This window comes from Diabrotica virgifera, chromosome 8, assembly GCF_917563875.1.
Source record: "Diabrotica virgifera virgifera chromosome 8, PGI_DIABVI_V3a".
Lineage (NCBI taxonomy): Eukaryota > Metazoa > Arthropoda > Insecta > Coleoptera > Chrysomelidae > Diabrotica > Diabrotica virgifera.
In genome coordinates, this window is record NC_065450.1 from 79,318,276 (window position 1) to 79,345,352 (window position 27,077).

At 31.4% G+C, this 27,077-nt stretch overlaps 1 protein-coding gene across 2 annotated transcripts in view; it reads right to left on the minus strand.

Moving 5' to 3' along the window:
- LOC126890372 (guanine nucleotide-binding protein G(s) subunit alpha) overlaps positions 1 to 27,077 on the minus strand; it is a 149,281-nt gene that overhangs the window by 80,699 nt on the left and 41,505 nt on the right. For both annotated transcript variants that reach the window (XM_050659250.1, XM_050659249.1), the window contains exon 2: positions 18,534 to 18,888. In XM_050659250.1, coding sequence (XP_050515207.1) covers positions 18,534 to 18,800 — 267 coding nt within the window. In that variant the 5' untranslated portion in view covers positions 18,801 to 18,888. The remainder of the gene's footprint in view (positions 1 to 18,533; positions 18,889 to 27,077) is intronic.

Sequence of the window (27,077 nt, forward strand, 5' to 3'; positions counted from 1 at the left end):
GCATATTTCGTTCAAAGACATATGCAGTTGAAAGCTCCTGGAAGCCTCTGGGCAGAATATTCAATGATTAAATCCACCGTTTTTCTTTATGAAGGCATTGATATTTCCAAGTTTTCAACTTTGATCGCGTATTTGAAGAGAAAAAATGTTGGCTATAGGCCTAAGAAGTTTCAATATTAATAAATAATTGTGTGTGTGTGTGTGAAAAAATGGCTTGGATGCGAGTCCGTTAGCCACAGATTTTTATTTTATTTTTACCTCAATTTATTAGTTTTGTTATATTTATACGTATTTCACTTAAATGATTATATTTGTTTATTTCAAGTAGTTTATGAGTAATTTAAATATTTCCATTTTATGACAACTTAGTAGATATTCTATACTAATTGGAAAATGAACTTGTGTTTGTCGTAAATTGTAATATAATTGATTTATATATCTCTCGTTAATTTTGCATTCCAAGAAAATATGGTTTAAATCTCTAATCGAAACATTATCACAAAAACATACTGATGAATTAATTATTCCTAATTTGTGCAGATGTGCCTCATATTTCCCGTGTCGAGTTTTTAATCTGACGATAGTAGAAATATCTTGCTTTGGCAGGTTATATTTAAAAATGTATTCAGGTGGCGGAGGAAGTTCTTGATGTAAAGAAAAATATAAATTTTTTGACATGCTTGTAATATTTTTCCATTCTTTTTTCCATATTTTATTTATTCTAACTTTGACGTCATTTATTGCATCTGTCGATAAGATGTGAGTTAGTATCTCACCTTTTTTTATTGCATCTTTGGCCAACTCATCCACTTTCTCATTACCCAGTATACCGGCATGCCCTTTTGCCCATATAAATACTACTTCCACTTTAGACAAATTATTTTTTATATTACATAAAATTTTTGATTTATATGAACTAAAATCAGTATTTTCAATTGCATATATTGCAGATCTGGAGTCTGTTATTATCACAGCTTTTTCAATATTATTCTCTTTGATCCATTCTAGAGCATTTTCGATGGCTATAATCTCAGCTGTAAAAATACTACTAATACTAGATAATTTGTAATTATTATGTTGATGGGTATTTTGCACATACATAGCACATCCTACTCCTGTTTGATTTTTAGAACCGTCTGTATAAATTACTGTGTAATAAATAATTCGTTAGTTTTCTTTATTCTTTCAAAAAATAAATTAAAATTAAGATATTTTTTAACTCGACGGTAAGTGAATTACTTACCGTCGAGTTGGAGTACTTACCGTCGAGTTGGATTACTTACCGTCGAGTTGCTAGTAAATGTCACCTACTGAGGTAAAATCTGTCACGGTAAACAGTCAAAAATGATCAATCGTGCAAAAAACGTTATAAGCATGTCGAACGTTAAGGGTAACCGATCTCAGACAATAATTGGAGTCGTCGCTCCGCTCCTCCTCCAAACAATTGTCTTCGATCGGTATAAAACCCTTACCGTTCTCCATACTTAATATACTATTATAGTTCAGAATATTTCAATTAGAAGGATGTAATTACATACTGAAACATAGTTTTTAATTCTAAATAACTTTTCATAATAACAACTTTCGATATTGTGAAAAATAAACGTATTTTACTCTTGAGCGAAATTCATATTTTTTGACATACCTCGTATAAAATTGAAAAAATTTGACATAATATGGTTGTATTTTAGGTTTTAGACCATGCAGAACTTTTTATTAAGAATCACTTTTTTCGTAAAATTAATAATAAAAGAGTTATCTACAATTGAAATATCTGAAAATAATGTTAGTTATCCATAATTTTTCAAAAAAAAAAAAAAATTTCAATTAGAAGGATGTACCTAATTGCATACTAGAATATAGTTTTTAATTCCAAACAACTTTTCATAATAGCAATTTTCAATATTGTGAAAAATAAACCTGCTTTACTCTTGAGTGAAATTCAAACTTTTTGACATACCTCGTATAATATTCAAAAAATTTGATATTTGATGGTTAAATCTTAGGTTTTGGACCATGCAGAGCTTTTTATAAAGAATAACTTTTTTTCGTAAAATAAATATGGATACAACATACTGTACATACAGGGTGATTGATTAGTAGGGTAAAGCTCAATAGCTCCGCTATAGTAATAGATAGCAAAAAAAGTTAATAACAAAAATTTTAGCCACCTTTGAGCTTCACATTACAAAATTAGTTAGAATGTTACAGGGTGTTCGATAACACAGTGGCAGACCAAACTTATGTTTTTTTAAATGGAACACCCTATATTTTATTTTAAATTCGAAATCCTGTTAACTTCTTCATCACAAAAATATAAAGGTTTGTTATGTTATACAGGGTATTTACAAAGTTATTTCCAATTTTATATGAAAATCGTTCAACTCCCTGTATAAATAAAAATATGCAAAACAATAATGGTTTATTAATGCCATATTTTTTAACGTATTGTCAAAATTTTCAAGAATGGTCGATATTACTAATTTTCTTTATATCAAATACAGGGTGAGTCAAAACGCAAGTACATTATTTTCTCAGTAATTTTAAATGGAACACCCTGTATTTTATATCACTATTGAAAAGTACCATTACCGTACTTTAATTTTTAGATAACATTCCCTATGTCTAAATTTATTAGTTTTCGAGATATTTTCATTTTTCAATGGACCAGTAGCGTGGCCACCCAAATCACCAGAATTTAATAAACTTGACTGATTTTTTTGGGGTTACGTTAATAATGAAGATTATAAAATACCTCCAACAACAAGGGATGAGATGAAAAATAGAATACAAAGTGTATTTCGATGTGTTAATTTACAAATGCTCCGTAGAGTAAAGTAGCTCATTCAATGATCGTTTTTAGGCGTACATAAATGTGTTAGGAGATAATTTTGAACACCTTATGTAATTAAATATTAAAAATATTTTATTAAAAGTAGCTTCTAATTTTTTCAAACCTGTTTTTTTGCAAAATATATTACTGATAAATTATGTTTCGTTCTTTATTTGTTACATTGTTACATTTACATACAAAAGTAGTGTTTAATTGTCTTCACAAAATATTGTATTTTGTGTTTGTATGTTTTTTTGTAAAATTTATTACTAATTTTCTTTGTTTATTTGTTGCATTTAAATAAAAAGATAGTTTTTAATTGTTTCAAAAATGTTGCATGTAGTGGTTGTGTTTCTGTTTGTAAAATGTATTACTAATAAATTATTTTTATTTCTTTATTTACTACAGTGTTACAATGATTCCCAGACTGATAATCGGTAATCTTCAATTGTCAATTCAGTCATGGCTTACTTAAAATTTAGATAAATTTAAACACCTAAAATAATTTGCTCTGAAAAATGAAAATATCTCGAAAACTAATAAATTTGGACATAGGAAATATTATATAAAAATTAAAGTACGTTAATGTTACTTTTCAATAATGATATAAAATACAGGGTGTTCCATTTAACATTACTGAGAAAATAATGTACTTGCGTTTTGACTCACCCTGTATTTGATATAAAGAAAATTAGCAATATCAATAATTCTTAAAAATTTTGACAATAAATAAAAAAATATGGCATTAATGAACCATTGCTGTTGTGCTTATTTTTATTTATACAGGGAGTTGAACTTGTTACGATTTTCATACAAAATTGGTTATAACTTTGTAAATACCCTGTATAACATTACAAACCTTTATATTTTTGTGATGGAGAAGTTAACAGGATTTCGAATATAAAATAAAATATAGGGTGTTCCATTTAAAAAAACATAAGTTAGGTCTGCCACTGTGTTATGGAACACCCTGTAACATTCTAACTAATTTTGTAATGTGAAGCTGAAAGGTGGCTAAAATTTTTGTTATTAACTTTTATTGCTATCTATTACTATAGCGGAGCTATTGAGCTTTACCCTACTAATCAATCACCCTGTATATACTTTGTGGATGTGGATAGAGAACGAAGAACGTGGTATCTTTAACTCGTTTTGAACTTACAGGGACATACTGTGGATGTCCAAAAGGGATGAAAAAAGTAACTGATGACCTTAAATCAAAAACTAGGAAATAACTAAAGAAAAGATAGAGAGTCGAAACGCAGAACAACTATGGAACCACTTCAAAGAGGATATAATAAATACAGTGACAGAATGTGGAATAAGTAAAAAGAGCAATAAAAGAAAGCAAACTGCATGGTGGAATGAAGAAATAAAACAACAAATTAAAAGAAAGAAAATTGCTTTTGAATCAAACTCGACGCATTTAACTAAAAATTAGGATCACTTTCGTTATAATGTGATGTACCGGGTGTCCCAATAAGAATGGCTCTCGGCCATATCTCAGGAACCGTTTATAGTACAGCTTTGAGAAAAAAAAAATTATAACAAAAGTTGTCTCGGGAAAAGCCTGGAAATTATTTTCATTATTGTAGGCTCACCACTAGAGGGCGTAATTGAATATCAAAAATTAAAAAATCAAAATTTTACAAAATTTGCATAATGAAAGTGCACTGGAAATCTGATCATCGTATTCTTCATAAAATTCTGCGCATATCTGATTTCACAAGTTTAAGGCTACCTTTGCAAATAAGAGGTGTGGGTGAGTGGGAACCTTGTTATGAAAAAATGGCTGTAAGTCCGGTTCTGCTAAATTGAATTTTGCAAACTTAGTCTTGTTGAAAACAGCTCTTTTTCGTTAACGTAAAAGTTATAATTTTTAACCAGCTTACTAAGTAATATGCCAGCTAGGGGGCGTTACTTAATTTTTTTCAGAAATCTAGTTTTCTTTGGAAAATATTAAATACAAGTATACATTTTTAATCCCTAATTACAAAATTAGACCAAATTAGCAACAGAATAGCGAAAGCCGCATGTTGATACCTTTTTTCTATCTCGAGATATCTTACGAAACTTGTAAATTTAAAAACGTAACTGTTACTGTCACCGGTAAATGAAGTTAAGGAAAAGTAGTGTGCTATGAAAAAAACAAAGGGACATTTTCCAGACATCAACGTATATAATAGTGCTTTCCAACGCTTCTCATTTCTTTCGAACCTCTGTCATAGTTGGTACATTAACATTATACACGAATTATACGATATTATGACAGAGGCTCAGAACAAATGAGAAGCGCTGAAAATCCCTATTAATTAAAGCAACAATAAGACATACAACACTATAAAATATAACAAAGAAATAAAAACAACTATTTAGTGATGACCTAAATGTTCAAATTGTTGCCCATCATTTTCGATGCAAGCATTTACTCTTTCTAGAGTAGATTGAACAGCAGTCTCAATTTCTGCTCTCGAAATATTTCCTCGAGTAATGTAGTAAATGCTTGCATCGAAAATGATGGGCAACAATTTGAACATTTAGGTCGTCACTAAGTAGCTGTGTTTATTTATTTGTTATATTTTGTGTTGTTTGTCTTATTGTTGTTTTAATTAATTATATTTATATACGTTAACATCTGGAAAATGTTTCTTTGTATTTTCCATAGCACACTACTTTTCCTTAACTTAGTTTACCGGTGACGGTAGCAATTATGTTTAAAATTTACACGTTTCTTACGTCAAGATATCTCGAGATAGAAAAAAGGTATCGACATGCGGTTTTCGCTATTCCATTGCTAATTTAATCTAATTTTATAATACTGGATTAAAAATGCATACTTGTATTTAATATTTTCCAAAGAAAACTAGAGTTCTGAAAAAAATTAAATAACGCTCCCTAGCTGGCATATTACTTATTAGGCTGGTTCAAAATTATAACTCGTACATTGACGAAAAATATTTGTTTTCAACAAGATCAAATTTGCAAAATTCGATTTAGCAGAACCGGACTTACAGCCATTTTTTCATCACAAGGTTCCCACTCACCCCTACCTCTTATTTGCAAAGGTAGACTTAAACTTGTGAAATCAAATATACGTAAAATTTTATGAAGAATACGATCATCGGACTTCCAGTGCACTTTCATTAGGCAAATTTTGTAAAATTTAGATTTTTAAATTTTTTGATATTCAATTACGCCCTGTTGCGGTGAACCTACAATTATGAAAATAATTTCCAGGCTTTTCCTGGAACAACTTTTGTAATAAATTTTTTTTTTCTCAAAGCTGTACTGTAAATGGTTCCTGAGATATGGCCGAGAGCCATTCTTATTGGGACACCCGGTATAATCCTCTCGCTATTATAACATTGGAGTGTCATCGACGTGCAAGCACTGTCCATCTTTTTTCATTGTAGCGAACAATTTAAAAATAATCCCAACTTTATATTAAAAGAGTCAACAAAACAAAACAGTCTTATAGACCAGGTCATTTAGCACTAAAAACATCGAAAACAATCGATTTGTAAATACAGCACCTGTTAGAGACTTGCAACTTGTTGCATTGTGTTTAGGATAATGTTAGGAAAAAAGTTTACAATAGAAAAATAGGTGAAAATGCATAATTGCATTTTAAGTTGTATAAAATGCATCTACAAGTGCATAAACATGTCAAAATAATTATATTAAGAGCCAGATTTTGCCACTGAACACGAATGCGCCATCAGAACCGACCCCCAGAGCGGTTTTGGGGTCGCTGAATACGAATACGTCATCAGAACCGACCTCCGGACCACCTGGTACCAAAGGTTATTGTTAAGGCATGTTATTTTCTGTAGTTTGGAGGGCTTTTGTTCACCAGGTGCGGCGGGTGTTGGTTCTGAAGGCGTATTCTTGTTCAGATACCCCAAAAAGCTCCGAGTAATCTGTTTGCATCAATTTAATGCCGAAAACCCTATAGTCGAGGAAATAAAGCATTTTGGTTCGCAATTTTTTCGTCCAGCATGGATTTACTTGAAATTTTCACAAAAGCTAGATAATAGTCCAAGGATCATTTTCTATATCATGCCGCTGTACGCTAAAATTTTGGGGGTGGTTTCCACCCCATCTCGGGGGTGGGAATTTTTTATTACATTTTAACCATGTAAATCAATGTAAAACGTGATTCTAAGGAAAAAATGTTTTTTACATTTTCTTCGTAAAAATAATATTTTTCGAGTTACTCGCGCTTGAAAGTAACAGTTTTTCGACGAAAACATCGACTCTTTTTTAGAGGATTCTTTAAGAATACCTCGAAAAATATGCATTTAATCAAAAAAAGTGTAGATATCAAAATTGTATCTTTTAGTACCTAACACAACCAAATTATTTTTGGATAATATCTTTAAGACCAATGCAAACCGAGATACGGCATGTTAAAAGGGTTTCACCCCTATTCAGCGGTCCCCATAAACGCGGTCCCCAATAGAGCGGTCTCAGTAAGAAAATAATAATATGACAATGATAAGTAATTAGTTTTATTGTAGGATATTATTTTAACCTATTCTTGTTTGAAAATATACAGGTAATATCTAAGTATCTGGTATATACCCCAGTTAATAGGGAAAAAAATCATCGATTTCAGGTAAAAATGTTCTACAGGGTTTTCAAAGTTTTAAACGTTAGATGAGGGATAACTGATGATAATTCCGTGAAGACGTACAGCTGTTTTTGCTTTTTTTTTTAAACAATTGCAAAGAATGAAAAAAGCAGTGTTTTGACTATAAAACGTTTCTTGTACATTTTAGAGAAAAATGTTTCAAATAAATGTAGATCTTAAAAAGTTCTTTAATTTGGTGGTGAGCATATTGTAATATATAAACATTGACCAAGATAATTGCAAAAAACCCTCATTTTTGCAGTAAATTATAAATATTAATAACTCTATTTTTTGCACAATGACGTAAAATTTAATGACTTTAAATTATGTCAATTAATGAGTTATTTAAGTGTGCTAAATTTCAACCAGATCGACCAAATAGTTTATAAGTTATTCAATTTGTTTATCCCAGAGAGCAATTGTTTATGCAACTGTTCTTGCCCTACAGTGACTCTGTGAGATATTTAGCAGATCGCAGTCGATTATTTGAGACTTTAATTTTAAGACGTATTAAAAAAATTTAACATTTTATTGAAATTGTTATTAAAAAAACTGTTTGAAAAAGACCTGATTTTTAGCTTATAAACAATTAGAATAACTTAGATATTTTTTATGTTCCGTGCTTGTATGTAAGCTCAATGAAAAGCTGATGAAAAAATGCATATAAAAAAAGAAAAAATAATTTTATATGTTCATTTTTTATTGTTAAAACTACTGTCCCCAAGAGGGTCCTGTTTTTACTCATTTGCCTGAACGATGCCTCTCAAATAGCATGCTGCAGAACCAAACGCCGCTGAAACGGGTCGGTGGAATCGAGAACCGCCGAAACGGGGACTGCTGAAATGGGTACCGCTGAACCGGGGACTGCTGAAAAGGGTCGGTGGAATCGAGAACCGCTGAAACGGGGACTGTTAAAATGGGGTCTTACCGTTAAAAGTTAGCTTTTTTCGTCAAATGTATAATTTGAAATATTCAAAGCCAAATAACGGGAAAACTTTGCATTTTTCGAGGAAAACTTAGATAATCTTTTTTCAAGCATACAATTAGTCCTTTCAAAAAATAATAATAAGTTTCTATCGTAAAAATTGAAACAAAAAAAGGTCGGTACCTGCTTTTCTCTACGAAAAAATCAGTGAAAACAACCCACTAACTGCCATCCTAATTGAAAATTGGTCTTCACCTTTCTGTAATTTCTTTTATATTTGTATTATCAATACAATTAAGAAGTTTGACCTATTTAAATGGACTAATTTTAGAAAAATTGGAGTTTAAAGAAAAATTGATTTTTTGCAATTTTATATTTTTCACCGTTTACTTCAAAATATTTCCGAAAATACTGAAGATACGAAAAAAATGATAAACTACTAAATTGTAGCTTTTTTAATAACTAAAATTCCCTTGTACATAGATTTTCATTACAATGAAAAGTTAGTGAAATATAGCTGTTTAAAACCTCTATTTACGAGCAAACACCCCATATTCGAGGCCTTTATACCCACCCCAATTAAAAACTAAGGGAGCTTACGGAATTTAGTTTACCCAGTCTTATAGCTCTTCAAAACTCATACAAAATCATTTTTGAAAAAACTTTTTAACGCCAAAAATGAAGGAGCTATGTTTATAAAACAAATTTTTTTTTCGAAAAATTCGAATAGTCCGCTTATGGATAATTTTCAATGTATGTATAATACCACAGAACGGCTTCGTATACTGGAAGATGACTAAAAAACTATTTGTATTTGTATTTGAACATAATATTTGTAAATTCGTATTTTTGTGTAAATAAATGTTTTTTGAATTCTTTAATTTTACTTTTTTTTCTGTATAGATGTATTAAATTATCTACTTATAAAAATTGTAATGTTATTAAGGGTGGTTTTTAAGGGTTGAAATATTATGAAATTATATTCTAAAGCATAAAAAATCATTATTTAACTTAACCAATCAAAACCAAATTTTATCCATATTAAAGTTTACAATGTTTTTATATAATTTTTGACAATAAGGGGTAGTTTACACCCTTAAAAATAATCAACGCCCTTAAGCATGATATAGAATATGAAGTACAGGGTGAGATGATCCTAATCCCAAATTTTTATGTAAATCGATGCAAGCCGAAATTATTCTTTCAGGATAAGTAAATTTTTTATATATAGCTCCAACAAGGGTGGTTTTAAGGGTTATATATAGGGATAGTATATCTTAAAGCATAAAACAATCATTATGTAACTAATAAGAACCAAATGTTGACAATATTAAAGTTGTTGTTGTTTGTTTGGGTTTATATGACTGCGGACACTAAATCCATTCGCCAAAATATTAAAGTTTAAAATGTTATATTATAATTTTTTACAATTAGGGGTAGTTTTCACCCTTAAAAAACCAAAAGCGTACAACGGCTCAATATAGAAAATGAACTAGAGGATGAAATGAGCCTAATCCCAAATTTTTGTACAAATCGATGCTGGATGAAAAAATTGCGAGGTTTTGCCATTTTTTCAGTTCCATCTCCTCGACTACTAGAAAATCCAGATGACGTGCGTTAGCAGTTAACCTGGGCATCAGATGCTTCAGTGGTCGGTTCTGATGGCGTATTCGTCTTCAGCCACCCTAAAAACTCACGAGTAACAAAATTTGCCTATTAACACATATTTTGAGATGTTTATGCACTTTTGGTTTCCACCTATTTTTCTATTGTAGACTTTTTTCATGCAATGCAAACAGTTGCAACTTTCTATTGTCTGTCCCACCTTGACTTTACAGTACACGAACATACGGCAATACATTCCTTACGGGAGTTTTTAGCGCGGCGATGCCGATTTTCTTCAAAATAATTTTCAATCGGACATTACCAAGGTCCTAAAAATGTAGGTCCCTAAAAATGTTAAATTAAAACTAACCCGTTACAGTCAAGTACAACAATATTTTTCATTTTTTTTTGTGAGTAATAGTCATTTTCGAAAAGTAATCATCAATTTTATAATCGATATGCGTAATAACTTTTTTTGGTTAAGAATGTTAGAATATTCAACATTAAAAGTGGATGTTGTTCTATGGTTGTTAATTTATGTATTGACAGTATAGACAGTTGTGAAGTAATGTCAAGAAAAATATCAAATAGATTGTCAGTCAAGTTTAAATATTTTATACAAAATTATTTTTATTTTGTTCAGATAAAGGTATTTTTCGAAAAAAAAATGTTTTAGAACCCCTGACAGCCACAAAATGTCAATAATATTAATTCCTAAGTTATTAATAGTTATCCTATGGAAAAAAGTATGTTTGCTTAAAACCTGTTTCTGATCAAATTTGGCATCACTGTTGGTCATAAGAACCTGTACTGTAAAGTCAAGGTGGGACGCACAATAGGTGCTGTATTTTAAAATCGGTGTATTTTTTCCCAAATGTCCTGGTCTACTAGCGTGTAACATACTTGTATGGTGGAGTTTAAGTTAACCATGTAATAATGAATTTTCGCACTCTTAAATTCAAACAATTAATTTGAACTTTGACCCGAATCGTTTAAACTATAAAATATGTTATTTTACCAAAAAAAAAACACACAACATAAACTACATAATCATTGTATGCCTCAAATTTGTTAATAATTCGTTCGTTTAATTATTACTTTAAAATTTAATTTCCGAAAACATAATATAATAGTATAATGTATCCGGTATACCAGCATTTATGAAATATAACTTTTATAGTTTTTACTAACAGAAATCTACGGTAAAGTAACTGAAATTAAATAAGGGTCTGGTCCTGTGCGGTGTCCTCTTTCATTTATGATTTGATGGTTTCACATTCTCCTTCTCCTTTTGGCATCATAATCCTGGATGTGTCTTTGCCTGTCTGACTTCATTCAGATCTGTCTTGTGCCCTTCACCTCCAATTCATGGTTTTCAGGTCGTCTTCCAAGTCATCCAACCAACTCGTCCTTTTTTCGCCTTTCTACCGGCTTCAACTGAAATATCTTCTTTGTCGTTTTCGTATCTTCTTGTCGCTGAACATGTCCCAGCCATGACAGTTTTTGACTTTTCGCAAATCTTACAATATCATACCCTTCATTCAATTCATTAACTTCATCGTTTCTCCTGATTCTCCATGTACCGTTTTTCTCTTGCACCGGGCCATATACTTTTCTCAGTATCTTTCTCCCGAATGTCCTGAGTTAGGCTTCATCTTTTTTCGTCATTACCCAGGTTTCACAACCATAGGTTACTAAAGTTCTGTAGATAGTCATTTTGGTTCTTTTGTCTAATAATTTCGATGTCGTCAATCTTATATTAGTATAGTATGTACCTACGATTTCCACTGGTAGTATGATAAAATTGATCCAAATAATGGCATAACCCAGACATCCAAAGTGAAAGTTATCCTCCAACACCAAATTGTTCTATATGGTCCACATAATGTTCAGAAAAAAGTCACACCATTTTGAGCGTCGGGTTTGGGGGGGGGAGAGGGGGGAGTAATCGGTAAATTCGTAGTTTTTAGGTTTTTCGTTAATACTTCTAAAACTATGCGGTTTAGCATGAACAACCCTCTATACAAAAATGTTCTACATTAAATTTGAAATAAAAAAGGCCCTATGCATAATCCTTCTAAAATGAACGGTTTTAAAGTTACAGAAGTAGTATAGTATAATTGGTCCAAAAAAGGCCTAACCCAGACATTGAAAGTAAAAGTTTTCCTTCAACACCAAATTGTTCTATATGGTCCACATATTGTTTAGTAAAAAGTTACACCATTTTAAGCGTTCGGTTTGGGGGGGGGGAGATGGGGGAGAAGTCGGTAAATTAGTAGTTTTTTTACGTTTTTCGTCAATATTTCTAAAACTATGCTTAAGCGTAAACAATGTTCTATACAAAAATGTTCTACCTAAAATTTAAAACAAAAAAGGTTCTATACATATTTGTTATAAAATCCACGGTTTCAGAGTTACGGAGGGTGAAAAGTGGAGGTTTTCGATACATTTTATCTTATTTGGGCAATTAATGCTGATTTTGGGTGGGGAGGTTGACGTATCTTCAAGGGATTATCACTAACATACCATCGGCCACTAAAATAGCAAAGTTTATTTACAAAACCCAATCCTGTTAAAGACAATTTCTATAAATTGAACAAAGAATATAATAAGTATCGAAAACCTCCACTTTTCACACTTCATAAGTCTGGAACCGTTGATTTTATAACAGTTATGTATAGGATCTTTTTTGTTTTAAATTCCAGGTAGAACATTTTTGTATAGAACATTGTTTAGGCTAAAGTATAGTTTTAGAATATTGACGAAAAACCTAGAAAACTACGAATTTACCGTTTTCGCCCCCCTCTCCCCCCAAATCCGACGCTCAAAATGGTGTGACTTTTTTCTGAACATTATGTGGACCATATAGAACAATTTGGTGTTGAAGGAAAACTTTTACTTTGGATGTCTGGGTTAGGCCTTTTTTGGACCTATTATACAATACTACCTCCGTAACTTTGGAACCGTTCACTTTAGAAGGATTATGCATAGGGCCTTTTTTATTTCAAATTTAATGTAGAACATTTTTGTATAGAAGGTTGTTCATGCTAAACCGCACAGTTTTAGAAATATTGACGAAAAACCTAGAAAACTACGAATTTACCGATTTCTCCCCCCTCCCCCCCAAACCCGACGCTCAAAATGGTGTGACTTTTTTCTGAACATTATGTGGACCATATAGAATAATTTGGTGTTGGAGGATAACTTTCACTTTGGATGTCTGGGTTTGGGTCTAATTATACCATACTATGGATATACGTGCATTCATTTCGCTACTTACGGAATCCTTCTGATTGATTTCTGTGCCCAGATATGTGAAGAAGGCCTCCACACGTTCAATTAGCCTAAGAGCTACTGAACTCTCAGACTAACGGTCTTCCTGTAAGGCTAGAAATTTGTCTAGTGATAATGCATAGCACACCAAGACTAAAAACCATGACCTGGCAGGCATCAGCCCTGCACGTGTATCTACCAGGTGAATCGAAAAGTGTATAGTTTAGGGAAAAAATAAACTTTCTCCTGTAAAGTTTAAATTTAAGTACAGTCGGAAAAATGAAAAAATACCCATGAACGATCACATCAATCACTTATTTTGTATTTGCTATCTTTTTCTATAACAAACGTTTGTTATTTATAGAAGACAGCAAATACAAAATAAGTGATTGATGTGATCGTTCATGGATATTCTTTCATTTTTCCGACTGTATGTGTTTGACTAAGTCATTTAGAAGAAATGTGTACAATGCCATGCGATTCTGAACAGCATAAGACCTTGGCAGGCGAGGGGAAAGATTAGGCTTTTTTTCTAAAATTATTTTTTTTGCATCGAACAAAGTTTTTTTTTGATTTTTTGAATCATTCCAATCAGGAAAGGTCTTTAGTGATTTTTCTCTTAGGTTAATAGTTTTTGACATGTAAGCGATTAAAAAGTTTAAAAATTGCTAAATCGACCATTTTTAACCCTGAATCGGGCATTTAAGTGAAAATTTCAATGTTGCTAAGGTAGGTACATATTTTTTAAACGTCAATTGATGATAACCCGAAGAGTTTTTTGCAATACAATATCGAAAACCCCTTTGTTTTTTAATTGCTAATCAAGCGGGCGCGACACTCTAGTTCTAGTATAAGCGAGGACGTTTGAGTTTGCCTAAATTCATTATCTCGAGAATGGGCAAAGGACATCGCACACATCTTATGGAAAATATAATGTCACTCAAATTCAATAAAATTTATACGAATAGATTCGTTTTAAATTAACGGTCAAATCTTATCATTGCGCCAACTCTATATTTTCAATAATAAGAGCAGAAATTGATATAAATAAATCTGAAATCAAATGGGTACGTGCATAAGTTAGAGAGAGAAAAAATATTTTAAAACACCCAAATTGTCGGTACTCCATAAATCAGCGGATTAGTTTCACTAATCCGCTTAGGCCCAGCGGGGGGTTTTAAGCTCTTTTGAATAGCACCCAGAGCAATAGTGATGGTAACTGACATTTTTACTGACTCAAAAAATGTGATTTCGATAAACTTTAATTGCAATTTGCGCCGTAATTATACGTAATTAAGAGTTGGCGCAATGATAAGATTTGACCGTTACTTTAAAACGAATCTATTCGTATAAGTTTTATTGAATTTGAGTGACATTATATTTTCCATAAGATGTGTGCGATGTCCTTTGAAGAGAAATCCTCGGACAGGTCGATTTTTATTTTTTAAATTAGGACTTTTTGGCATATATATATAATACTAGTGACGTCATCCATCTGAGCGTTATGACGTAATCGATGATTTTTTTGAATGGGAGTAGGGGTCGTGTGATAGCTCATTTGAAAGGTTATTTAATTCTCTATTCAGTAATATAAACATTAACCTAATTATTTGTACAAATGGTGTGCAAAAAATGTTTCTTCTTTTTGTGCAAATTAATTTAATAAAAAAAAATTTTTTGTACATCGTGTATAAATAATTATATTAATAATTATAATAATAATTATATTAATGTTTATATTTCTGAATAGAGAATTAAATAACCTTTCAAATGAGCTACCACACGACCCCTACTCCCATTCAAAAAAATCATCGATTACGTCATCACGCAAAGATGGATGACGTCACTAGTATTATATATAAGCCAAAAAGTCCTAATTTAAAAATAAAAATCGACCTGTCCGAAGATTTCTCATCAAATTTGTCCATTCTCGAGATAATGAATTTATGTAAACTCAAACGTCCTCACTTATACTACAGTGTCGCGCCCGCTTGATTAGCAAATAAAAAACAAGGGGGTCTTCGATATTGTATTGCAAAAAACTCTTCGGGATTTCATCAATCGACATTTAAAGAATATTCGACGAAATTTTCAGTTAAATGTCCGATTCAGGGTAAAAAATGGCCAATTTCGCCATTTTTAAATTTTTTAATCGCTTATATATCAAAAACTATTAACCTAAGAGAAAAGTCACTAAAGGCCTTTTCGGTTTGGAATGACTCAAAAATCCTAAAAAAACTTTGTTCGGTGCAAAAAAAATAATTTTAGGAAAAAGCCCGAATCTTTCCCCTGGTCTGGCAAGGTCTTATGCTGTTCAGAATCGCCTGGCATTGTACACATTTCTTCTAAATGACTTACTCAAACACATACTTAAATTTAAACTTTACAGGAGAAAGTTTATTTGTTCCCTAAACTGTGCACTTTTCGATTCACCTTTTAGATACACGTGCAGGGCTGATGCCTGCCAGGTCATGGTTTTTAGTCTTGGTGTGCTATGAATTATCACTATACAAATTTCTAGCCTTACAGGAAGACCGTTAGTCGGAGGGTTTACTAGCTCTTAGACTAAATAGTATAGTTGTCTATTGCTATATTATTTTCATTCTCAGGTGGTCTTTTGATGGCCATGTACTTAGTTTTTGTTTCGTTTATTTTAAGCCCTCTTTTTTTGTGCTTCAGGATCAATTTCCTTGGACGTTTCCATTGTAGTATAGTATAGTTGATCCAAAAGATGGCATAACCCAGACATCCAAAGTGAAAGTTATCCTCCAACACCAAATTGTTCTATATGGTCCACACAATGTCCAGAAAAAAGTCACACCATTTTGAGCGTCGGGTTTGGGGGGGAGAGGGGGGAGAACTCGGTAAATTCGTAGTTTTTTAAGTTTTTCGCCAATATTTCTAAAACTATGCGGTTTAGCATGAACAACCTTCTATACAAAATTGTTCTACATTAAATTTGAAATAAAAAAGGCCCTATGCATAATCTTTCTAAAATGAATGGTTCCAAAGTTACGGAGGTAGTATAGTATAACTGGTCCAAAAAAGGCCTAACCCAAACATCCAAAGTAAAAGTTCTCCTCCAACACCAAAATGTTCTATATGGTCCACATATTGTTCAGTAAAAAGTTACACCATTTTGAGCGTCCGGTTTGTGAGGGAGATGGAGAGAAACCGGTAAATTAGTAGTTTTTTTACGTTTTTCGTCAATATTTCTAAAACTATTTTTTAGCGTAAACAATGTTATAGACAAAAATGTTCTACATGAAATTTAAAACAAAAAATGTTCTATACATAATTGTTATAAAATCAACGGTTCCAGAGTTACGGAGGGTGAATGTCGAGGTTTTCGATACTTTTTATATTTTTTGGCCAATATTTATGATATAACTATACCAAAAACTCAGACATCCAAAGTGAAAGTTATCCTCCAACACCAAATTGTTATATGTATATGGTCCACATAATGTTCAGAAAAAAGTCACACCATTTTTAGCGTCGGGTTTGGGGGGGGGGGGGGAGGGGGGGAGAAATCGGTAAATATGAAGAGTATCGAAAACCTCCACTTTTCACCCTCCGTAACTCTGGAACCGTTGATTTTATAACAATTATGTATGGAACCTTTTTTGTTTTAAATTTTATGTAAAACATTTTTCTATAGAACATTCCTTACGCTAAAGCATAGTTTTAGAAATATTGACGAAAAACGTAAAAAAACTACTAATTTACCGACTTCTCCCTATCTCCCCCCCCCCCAAACCGGACGCTCAAAATGGTGTAACTTTTTACTAAACAATATATGGACCATATAGAACAATTTTGTGTTGAAGGAAAACTTTTACTTTGGATGTCTGGGTTAGGCCTTTTTTTGGACCAATTATACTATACTACCTCCGTAACTTTGGAACCGTTCATTTTAGAAGGGTTATGCATAGGGCCTTTTTTATTTAAAATTTAATGTAGAACAATTTTGTGTAGAGGGTTGTTCATACTAAACCGCTTAGTTTTAGAAATATTGACGAAAAACGTAAAAAACTACGAATTTGCAGATTTCTCCCCCCTCTCCCCCCCAAACCCGACGCTCAAAATGGTGTGACTTTTTTCTGAACATTATTTGGACCATATAGAACAATTTGGTGTTGGAGGATAACTTTCACTTTGGATGTCTGGGTTTGGGTCTAACTATACCATACTATTGGTCGTGTCTTGCTTCTACTAATAATGGCGACATCGTCTGCATATGCCGTAATTTGTACTGTTTTGGTATTTATATGACCGGTTACATTGGTTTTTTTGATGACTGCCTCAAGAACTATAGTCGGAGAGATAGAAGCGGATTTTGTGATAAGTAATATGGAAAAACTATACGGGGATATGTTGAATTAGTTGTGTTCCCCAAGGGCCGGAAACCAGAGTGGGGAACGAGGGTAGTTATAAAGGGTCAAAGTCGCGGTTTTTATTATTTTTTTTGTGACGCTCATGATCGAGATAGTGCACCAAAATTTGGGAATAAGTATGTCATGACGTAACTAAGTAAAATCTCTAGGGGCGGAACGCTGTGTGACTGACAAAGGGGTGTGGGTAGGCGGGAATATAAAAAATATAAAGGATTTTTTGCGAGCGACGTTGGTGATTGAGATAGTGAATCAAAATTTGGGAATAAGTAGACCATGACATACCTAAGTAAAATCCTCAGAGGGTAGTTATACGGGGTAAAAGTCGCGGTTTTTATTATTTTTTGTGACGCTCATAATGGAGATAGTGCACCAAAATTTTGGAGTACCTAAGTGGGTCATGACGTAACAAAGTAAAACCTCCAGGTACGGAACGCTGCTTGGGGTACAAAGGGGTGTGATAGTCAGGGGTGAGTATAAAAATATAAGGGATTTTTTTGCCGTTCGCGATCGAAATAGTGCACCAAAATGTCACCATACTGTCATCATGTGAACAAGTCGACTTAGAGCTCAAATGGTATCTACAGCATATTACATGGAATATTTTGAACATCCATGCTTTAGTTCGCATATTTCATCTATGTTTCCTTGACGGATTACTTTTAAAGGGTTTTTACCCACATATTTTTATAATATTGTATTTTGGTGGTTAGCATGTTAGATCATGTAAGCACTGATGATGATTGGTCAACCAATCGAAAACTAGATCTGTAATACAGCCCTTTTTAGGGATTTTTAAATATATACCTTTTATAAAGGATTTTATTCGTTTTTTTTTCATAAAGTTAAAGTCATCAAAGTAATACTTACAATAATAGCGTCACGAATATTCTTTTTGATATCTTCGATCTTCTGTTTCTTTTCCTTATCACTGAATCCGTTAACGTGCAAAATGCGCATCTGCTTCACTATCGTCGACTTTCCCGATTCGCCCGCCCCCAGAAGAAGCAGTCGGTGCGTGGCACGGTACACTTGTTTCTCTTTGGCGAGCTGCCTGTTTATTTGGTCACTTATGCGCTTCTGAGAACGAATGTCTTCGGACGTTTGGGCGGCGTCCCTATTCCCGAAGCAGCCCATGGCCGCCAGTGGGGACCACCAACAATCGGCCCCCTTGTCGGCGGCCACCGGGCCACACTCTGGGCCTGACGCCACCGTGGCTTTCACCCTGTAACAACATACAAAAATATATTACACTTTTATAAAAAAAAGAACTTTTTATAATAAATACCACGTTTTTATTACACTGACCGGCGAAAAAAGTGGCCACCCTATAAATTTCAGAAAATAAAAATTCATTGGAAGTTTTATGCACTGTCTAATATTGTGGTAGGGGAGCAAAGTATGCTAAATGTGCAATCACTCGAGCGTTATGGGGACCTATTGGGTTGTGAAGAGTAGGTCCTAAAACCAAAAAAAGTTAAGTAACGTTTTCCATTTTAGTGGGGACTTTCCATTTTTAATTTAATTTTCCATTTCCAACAATCGTTTTTTTAGATTATATAGCGCCATCTATCCATAATTCGAAAAAAAATGTTTCGAATAAAAGTTACTTATTTTTACAAGGAATCCAAATTTGCAATAAAAATGGGGGCCCCCATTTAAGATTTTAAAGTAATCCCCCACCCCATCTCCGTGGGGGTCGTATTTGGTGCCATTCGATAGAATTTTCAAATATATTGAATAAGTCTATTTTTCAGTTTTTCGATCTGATGTTCATTTCGTGAAATATCGCGGGATTCGTATTTAAAATTTAAAATTCACCCCCCACCCCTCTCCGTGGGAAGTCGTGTTTGGTATCATTCGATAGATTTTTGAAAAATATTGAGTAAGTATTTTTTAGTTTTTCGATGTGTCATTCATTTCGCGAAATGTTCGCTTTTTTTCTTGTGAAACTTTCGGACTCACCCATTTCCTTACGCCCGCCCGCTCAAATCGTCAGATTTTTGAAATATACACTGTTTTGCATGTACTTAACTTATAGTCCAGAGAAATAAGATTTTTCTCGTGTCACATCCCCCTCCAAGCCGAAACCAAATTTTTTGAGTAGTATGAATGGACGTCTATGTTTCCTGCAGCCGATTTTGATGATATATATACATAGTTATAAACAAATAAAGATCAAAAACGGTAAATTTTCGCTTTTTTCGTCTATTACTAAAAAGTTAAGAATTCTAAACAAATTTGAGAATAAGAAACTCATAAATCATATAAAAAACTTCAATATGGCGTTCGCTGAATATGTCTATCCTTATTTGTTGCTTAGAAAATTGCAAAATAATTCATAAATTTTGAGATTTTATAAATGTTCATAACTTATTTAAAAATTAAGTTAGAACCTTCTTATTACACGGAATGCTGAGACTTTTTGTGCTTAAATTATATTTTAAATGTCAAAGCAATTGGTCAAATAGTTTAAAAGTTATTTAATTTGTTTATCCCAAATTCACTTTTTTTTTAACAAGTCAGAAAATTATGAGGTTACAGTAATACTTCGGACAGTTTATGAAAGAAGAACATTTATACTAATAAACTCAATTAAAAAAAATGACAAAAAGTAATTTTAAACATTATTCATGTTCAATTTGCATAATCTGTAAAATTATTTTGCAAAAACATGTCGATTTTTTGCTTACCTACTTATAAACAATTAGAATAACTTTTTAACCGTTAACCGTTACCCGAAGAAAAATTATTTTTTTCATATTTAGAAATACTGAATTTTTATACACATTTAGAAAGAAAAACAATTGTCCTAGGACAATTAGGGACGAAGTTAGCCCCCCCTTTTTTAATTCACATGTTCTTGCAAAGTAATTTTGCAATACATATTTAGAATTATTTTTTGTCATTTTTTTTAATTAAATTTATAGTGTAAATCTTCTTCTTTCGTAAACTATCCAAAGTATTACTGTAACTTTATCATTTTCTGACTTATAGTGTTGAAAAAAAAATTAATTTGGGAAAAAAAGAATTAAATAACTTTTAAACTATTCGACCAATTGCTTTGAAATTTGGGGTATGATTTAAATACCAGAAGTCTCAGCATTCCGTGTAAAAAGAAGGTTCTAAGTTAATTTTTACATAAGTTATGAATATTTATAAAAACTCAAAATGTATGATTTATTTTGCAATTTTCTAAGCAACCAATAAGGATAGACATATGTATTCAGCGAACGCCATATTGAAGTTTTTTATACGATTTATGAGTTTCTTACTCTCAAATTTGTTTAAAATGCTTAACTTTTTGGTAATAGACTATTTATATCATCAAAATCGGCTGCAGGAAACATATAGGTTATTATTATAGATGTCCATACTCTAGGGGAGTGCAATTAGAATGAAAGCATGCATTGTTTCGGAAAAATTCAAACAAGCTTATATTTTTCTAAAACTTTTTTTGTTAGTTTATATACATGTTAAAGTAAAAAGTTCTACTCGCAGATTTGGCCGCTAATTGTGTATTAATGGTTTAAACAATAACAATTGTTTTGTATAAATAATTTTAAAAATATCGTTAAATTAATCATTTTACTTTGATCAAATATGTTTCTATTTTGTTTTTGATTATGCTGAATCCGAATATGGCATTGCAATTTGAAAATTCTTATACAGAAGCTCTTATAAAGTATGTCCGCGTAGCTAGGAACCACATGGAAAACTTTTTTATTATCAATTTTACGAAAAAAGAAAAAAAGTTATTCTTCATAAAATGCTCTGGATAGTCAAAAATCTAAAACTCAACCATCAGATATCAAATTTTATCAATTTTATACGAGTTATGTCAAAAACTTAGATTAATGAAAACACCGAGATGTAACATGGTTCATTGCGCAGCGTGCCAAATTCTTCTTTATCCCTACCTACGCCATTCCACCAATTGGAGTGGACATTAGCATCGTATCGTGACGAGAACCGCCGATAATGTTCGAAGCTCATATTTTGTTTCGTGCCGTTGAAGGTTAACGCAAGCAATTAAATTGTGAATATCAAAATAGTTTCTGTTTTTTTTTTGTGATTTTAGTGTCAAAATGAGTCGATGTATTGTAAAACAATGTGTATACAACAAAACTAAAGTATGCCAACGTGATAAAAGAAGTATTCATTTGTTTACGTAAGTATCGAACAGTATTTAAATTCAAATGCCGCGCCGGTTTGCTTACATTCGACACCAGGGCCAGGGTGGTATTAGGCCCGATTGTTTGTAATTGTAAAAAGTACCGAGTTACTTATTTTAGCATTGTATTGCTTTGTTTATTTTTTTTATATATGTATATGTTAGTCTGTTAGTTGTTTATTCTAAATATATATTAATGCAATGTAATATAACTTAAAGAAATATTACAAAAATTTAGACACCATATTTCATCAAACTTCTCACATAATCATTATACAGGGCGATAAAGTAAATAAAGCATGTAAACATAGGTTAGTCATTATTACTGATTAATACAGTTACTTTTGATACATTAATTTGATGATGTATAATCAAGAGTGTGTGATATTATGGATATGTAGATTATGGAGTTGACTTACAAACGGATTGTCATTCAATTGCCAAGGAAGCAATAGTATTTATGTTAGTATGTATTAATAGCTCTTGGAAACTTCCCATAGGGTATTTCTTAATTGATTCATTAACTGGCAAACAAAAACAAAATTTAATATTACAATGCTTAAATTTGGTAAATCAATCTGGTGTAGAAGTGATATCAGTAACTTTTGATGGTGCATCAAATAATGTGACAATGGTAAAGGAGTTAGGGTGTAGTTTTCAATTAAATTCATTAAAATCTATATTTACTTTACAAAATTCAAATAAAAAAATTGCAGTTCTGTTCGACCCGTGTCATATGATAAAATTATTAAGAAACACACTAGGAGATAAACTAATTTTAGTTGATGATAATGGTGAAACTGTAGAGTGGAAATATATTAAGGAATTAAATAAACTCCAAGCGGAAGAGGGGGTTCATTTACGAAATAAACTTAAAAAATCTCATATTAATTATAAAAAACAAAAAATGAAAGTAAGGTTGGCAACACAATTATTTAGTAACTCTGTGCCACATGCTATTGAATATTCAACACAAGTTTTACAGTTACAACAATTTAGTAACTCTGCTGCTACGGTCAATTTTATTCGTATCTTAAATAATTTGTTTGATGTTTTTAATTCTAGAAATATGTCACAAAAAGATTATAAAAAGCCTTTAAATACAGAGAATTATATCAAAATAATGACTTTTTAACCGAAACTGCTGAATATTTAAAATCATTAACTTTAGTTAACGGGGTAAAGCTTTGCGAAAGCAAGAGAAAAATGGGAGTTTTGGGATTTCTATTTTGTATTAATAGTCTTCAACATTTGTACAAACAATTAGTGGACACAAATTTATTAGTGTATATTCCAACCTATAAATTAAGTCAAGATCAGAACTTTTTTTTTGGGTTAATTAGATCAATGGGGGGTTATAACAATAATCCAACTGCTAAACAGTTTAAGGCAGCTTATAAAAAAATGTTAAAACATTTAGAACTAAGGGATAGTTTTAGAGGAAATTGTATTCCTTTAGAACTGATTACAGTTATGGCTCCTGAAAAAATAATTAATAAGTCTTGTGGCAGAGAACGAATTGTTGAAGACGAATGTGTTGATGAAAACGATGACATATCCAATACGAATTTTATATCACTTCAATTAAGGAACTTATCATTTACACATTACAAGAGAGAAGATTATATACATTTCAGGATATGTCGTTTATAAAATATCGAAAATTTTGAAATGTGAAGACTGTGTAAACGCATTTATAGGAGACCGAGCAGACTTGTTGACATCATTCATCAACCAAAGAGATACATTAAATTTAACTTATCCATCCAACGATGTTGTTATTATTTGCTCTACTGCCGAAAAAGTGCTACAGTGCCACATAAACATTAATAAAAGTATTAATGTTAATATTGTTAATGTCCAAATATTAAAAGAATTAACAGAACAATTATTATTTAAGAACTTAAACAACCATTTCAAACATTATTCCTTTTTAGAGTCACATTATTCCAATTTATTAAAATTAATAATTTTCACCTACATTAACGTCCGAATTCATCATTATAATAAAACAATTATAGATACTAGTAAAAGTAAAAGAATTTTTCATAATAAAATGACATTATTCTCTGGACAATGAAAATATTTTTTAGTTTTTGATCATTGATTATTTTTATTGTAAAACTTTATGTTGTTTTTTGTGATTAGTCAATACGATTAGTGTAATTAGTTAAATAAGTGTATATTAATTTGTGTTATATTCGGAACTAATTCAATAAATATTATTAATTATTCTGAATCCAACTCTGTTTCATTTATGTAGAAGCTCCCCACCCGTGCAATTCTGTTTAGAAACAAGGCAACATTCGCGCAGCTATCTAAATAGGTTCATGTTACATCTCGGGCTTCTTAAATCTATGGTCAAAAATATGAATTTCGTTAAAGAGTAAAGTACCTGTATATTCCAGAATATCAAAAAATGCTATTCTGAAAAGTTGTCTGAAATTAAAGACTATGTTTAAATATACAATTACATCATTCTACTCGAAAAAAAAATGTTTCAATTTTTTCTCAAATTACGGATACTCATCATTTTATTACAATTATGATAACTATTTTATTATCACTTTTATGAAAAAAAGTTATTCTTCATAAAATGCTCTTCCTGGTCTAAAATCTAAGATACAACCATCATATATCAAACTTTTTAAATTTTATACGAGGTATGTAAAAAATATGAATTTTTCTTAAGAATTAATTGCCTTTATTATTCACAATATGTTAATTAGAAGGATGTAATTGAACACTAAAACAAATTTTTTAATTCCAAACAACTTTTCTTAATAACAATTTTCGATATTGTGAAATATAACAGTACTTTACTCTTGAGTGAAATTCATATTTTTTGACATACCTCGTATAAAATTAATTAAATTTGATATTTGATGATTGCATCTTAGATTATATACGATGCAGAGTATTTTATAAAGAATAACTTTTTTTCGTAAAACTGATAATAAAAAAGTTATCAATAGGTTCCAAGTTACGCAGACATACTGTATAAGAGTTAAAAAAACATTTTTTTGCTGAGCATTTATTATTGTTAAAGCTTATTATTAAATGTATTTTAGGAAAGTTTTAAAGAAAAAAGTTTTGATCACTTTGCATAAACATTTTTTTAGCTGGTAATTTTCGGTTTTTGTATTACATTTTTGTTATCTTTCTTAATTTTCTCAAAAAGAAATAGTCTATTTCACTTCTAAAGTAAAATAATTTAGTGCATTTTAAAGATTACATCCTAAGCTTTAAAAAAGCACTCATAAAACTGTAATAGATCTGTTCAAACTTGAGTAATACCATCTTAAAGTGGTGGTAATTCTAACAACGAAGATTTCAAAAATTACATTTTTTGAGACGTCATATCATTTGAATTAAATTTTTGAGATTTTTTTTGAATGAAACATCATTTTAGTAAAATGCTTGAAAGGTAAGTTGTGCAAAATTGAGGGTTATATAAGAAAAATTGTATTAGTTACACATTTTTAAATCATTTTTAAACAAAATTCATGTAAGGCTCACATAAGATAGTTCAATTATTCTTCTTTCATGTTCAATTTGTAAAATTTCATTTGATCCATTAGTTAAAAAATTACATTAAAATAACTCAGCCGTGGACTTCGCCGTACCCTAGTTTACAGTGCGCCAATGTTTGGGAGAAGGGTGACTTTAGCGCTATAAATAAAAAAAATATAGAAGATACAGATTTAATTTTAGAAAATTCTTTATATAAGGTTTTTTGTAAAATTTTCTGAATTTCTCAATGGTCAAGTCAGTTTTTTTCTAAAATTTATATTTTCGGAGTTATTTAAAAAACATCTAATTTCGTAGTTCATTTGTTTAATAAAAAATGAAGCACCCACTTCTCGAGTAGAACTTTTTGATATGTTGTTTATTAAACATTTCTTAATGAAATTACAAAAAGGTCTATCTTGTTTGACTTTTTCCGAAGTGAAAATCTATTTGCACTCCCCTACTACTCAAAAAATTGGGTTTCGGCCTGGAGGGGGCTGTGTCACCAACAGGATATTTTTTTCCCTTATTTCTCTGAACTATTACCTTATCTAAATCTGACGATTTCGAGTTTTTTTAAGGATAGATTTTTTTTTCGGCCCCCACTTAACGAACTCCCCTTCATTAAGAGCCAATATATGGTAAAGGTACATTTTCAGGGTACAAGGTTTCTCCCAATGTAATAATCTGACGCGCTCGAGTAACTGCAAAAATCCCCGCTTGGGCTCCCCTACCATTGGGTCTCAATTTATATATTTATCGCGATCATGTATGCTTGATTTTGGCAGTTTGTGACTTAATTTTGACAGTTATGTTATTGTTTTCTGTAGTCGCTTTTTATCTTTTAAGTTGAAAACATTTAATTAACAGTAATTTAGCTTTTCAAGCGTGGATTTCGACTAAATATTTTTTAGTAATAATAATTAATAAATAATTAATTGATAATTAAGGTTTGGTGTTACCTATATAGGGCAGTCAATGAGGGTATTTGGCTCCGAATTCCATCCTACTACATCGATTTACTTGATATTTTCACAGTAAGTAGGGAATAGCTTAAGAAACAAAGTCTACCCTATGCCGATGTGCGCTTTTATCTTGGGGGTGGTTCCCACCCCTTCTCGGGGGTGAAAAATGTTTAGGTTAAAATAGCCACGGAAGAGGCTAGAGAACCTAATTTTAAGCAAAAACTGTTCTATAATTATTTTTCGAAAACTCAATACTTTTTGAGTTATTCGTGGTTGAAAATTGGCCATTTTCATTGAAAAATGACACATATAAAATATTTCTGTAGGTTATAAAAAAACAAACAGATTCGTTCCTTCATAAATCTTCTACATAGTTAAAATACAAAGAGGGATATGGTAGGTAAGAAGAGATTGTTTTTTTGCTGCATGCTCAAATCGATGTATTCAAGTTGAAATAACAGAGAAACTGTCGATTTTAGGTGTATAATGATACTAATAACTTTTGTAGTGCTTGAAAAGACCTTTAAAATGAGCAATACTAAATGTCGATTACATTGAAACTAAGCGAGATATTCTGTAAAAAAGTTGATGACTAATGTATTTTAAGAAGAAATGAGAAGTATATTTAACCCCTCATCCATCAGAATTTAAATACATCATTTTCCTTCTACAATACTTTTTATTATAGTGTTATTTCTATGTTCATAAAATTGGACCGGATTAAAATAACTGGTTTTTGAAAAAAATAAGATCAAATTATAAAGC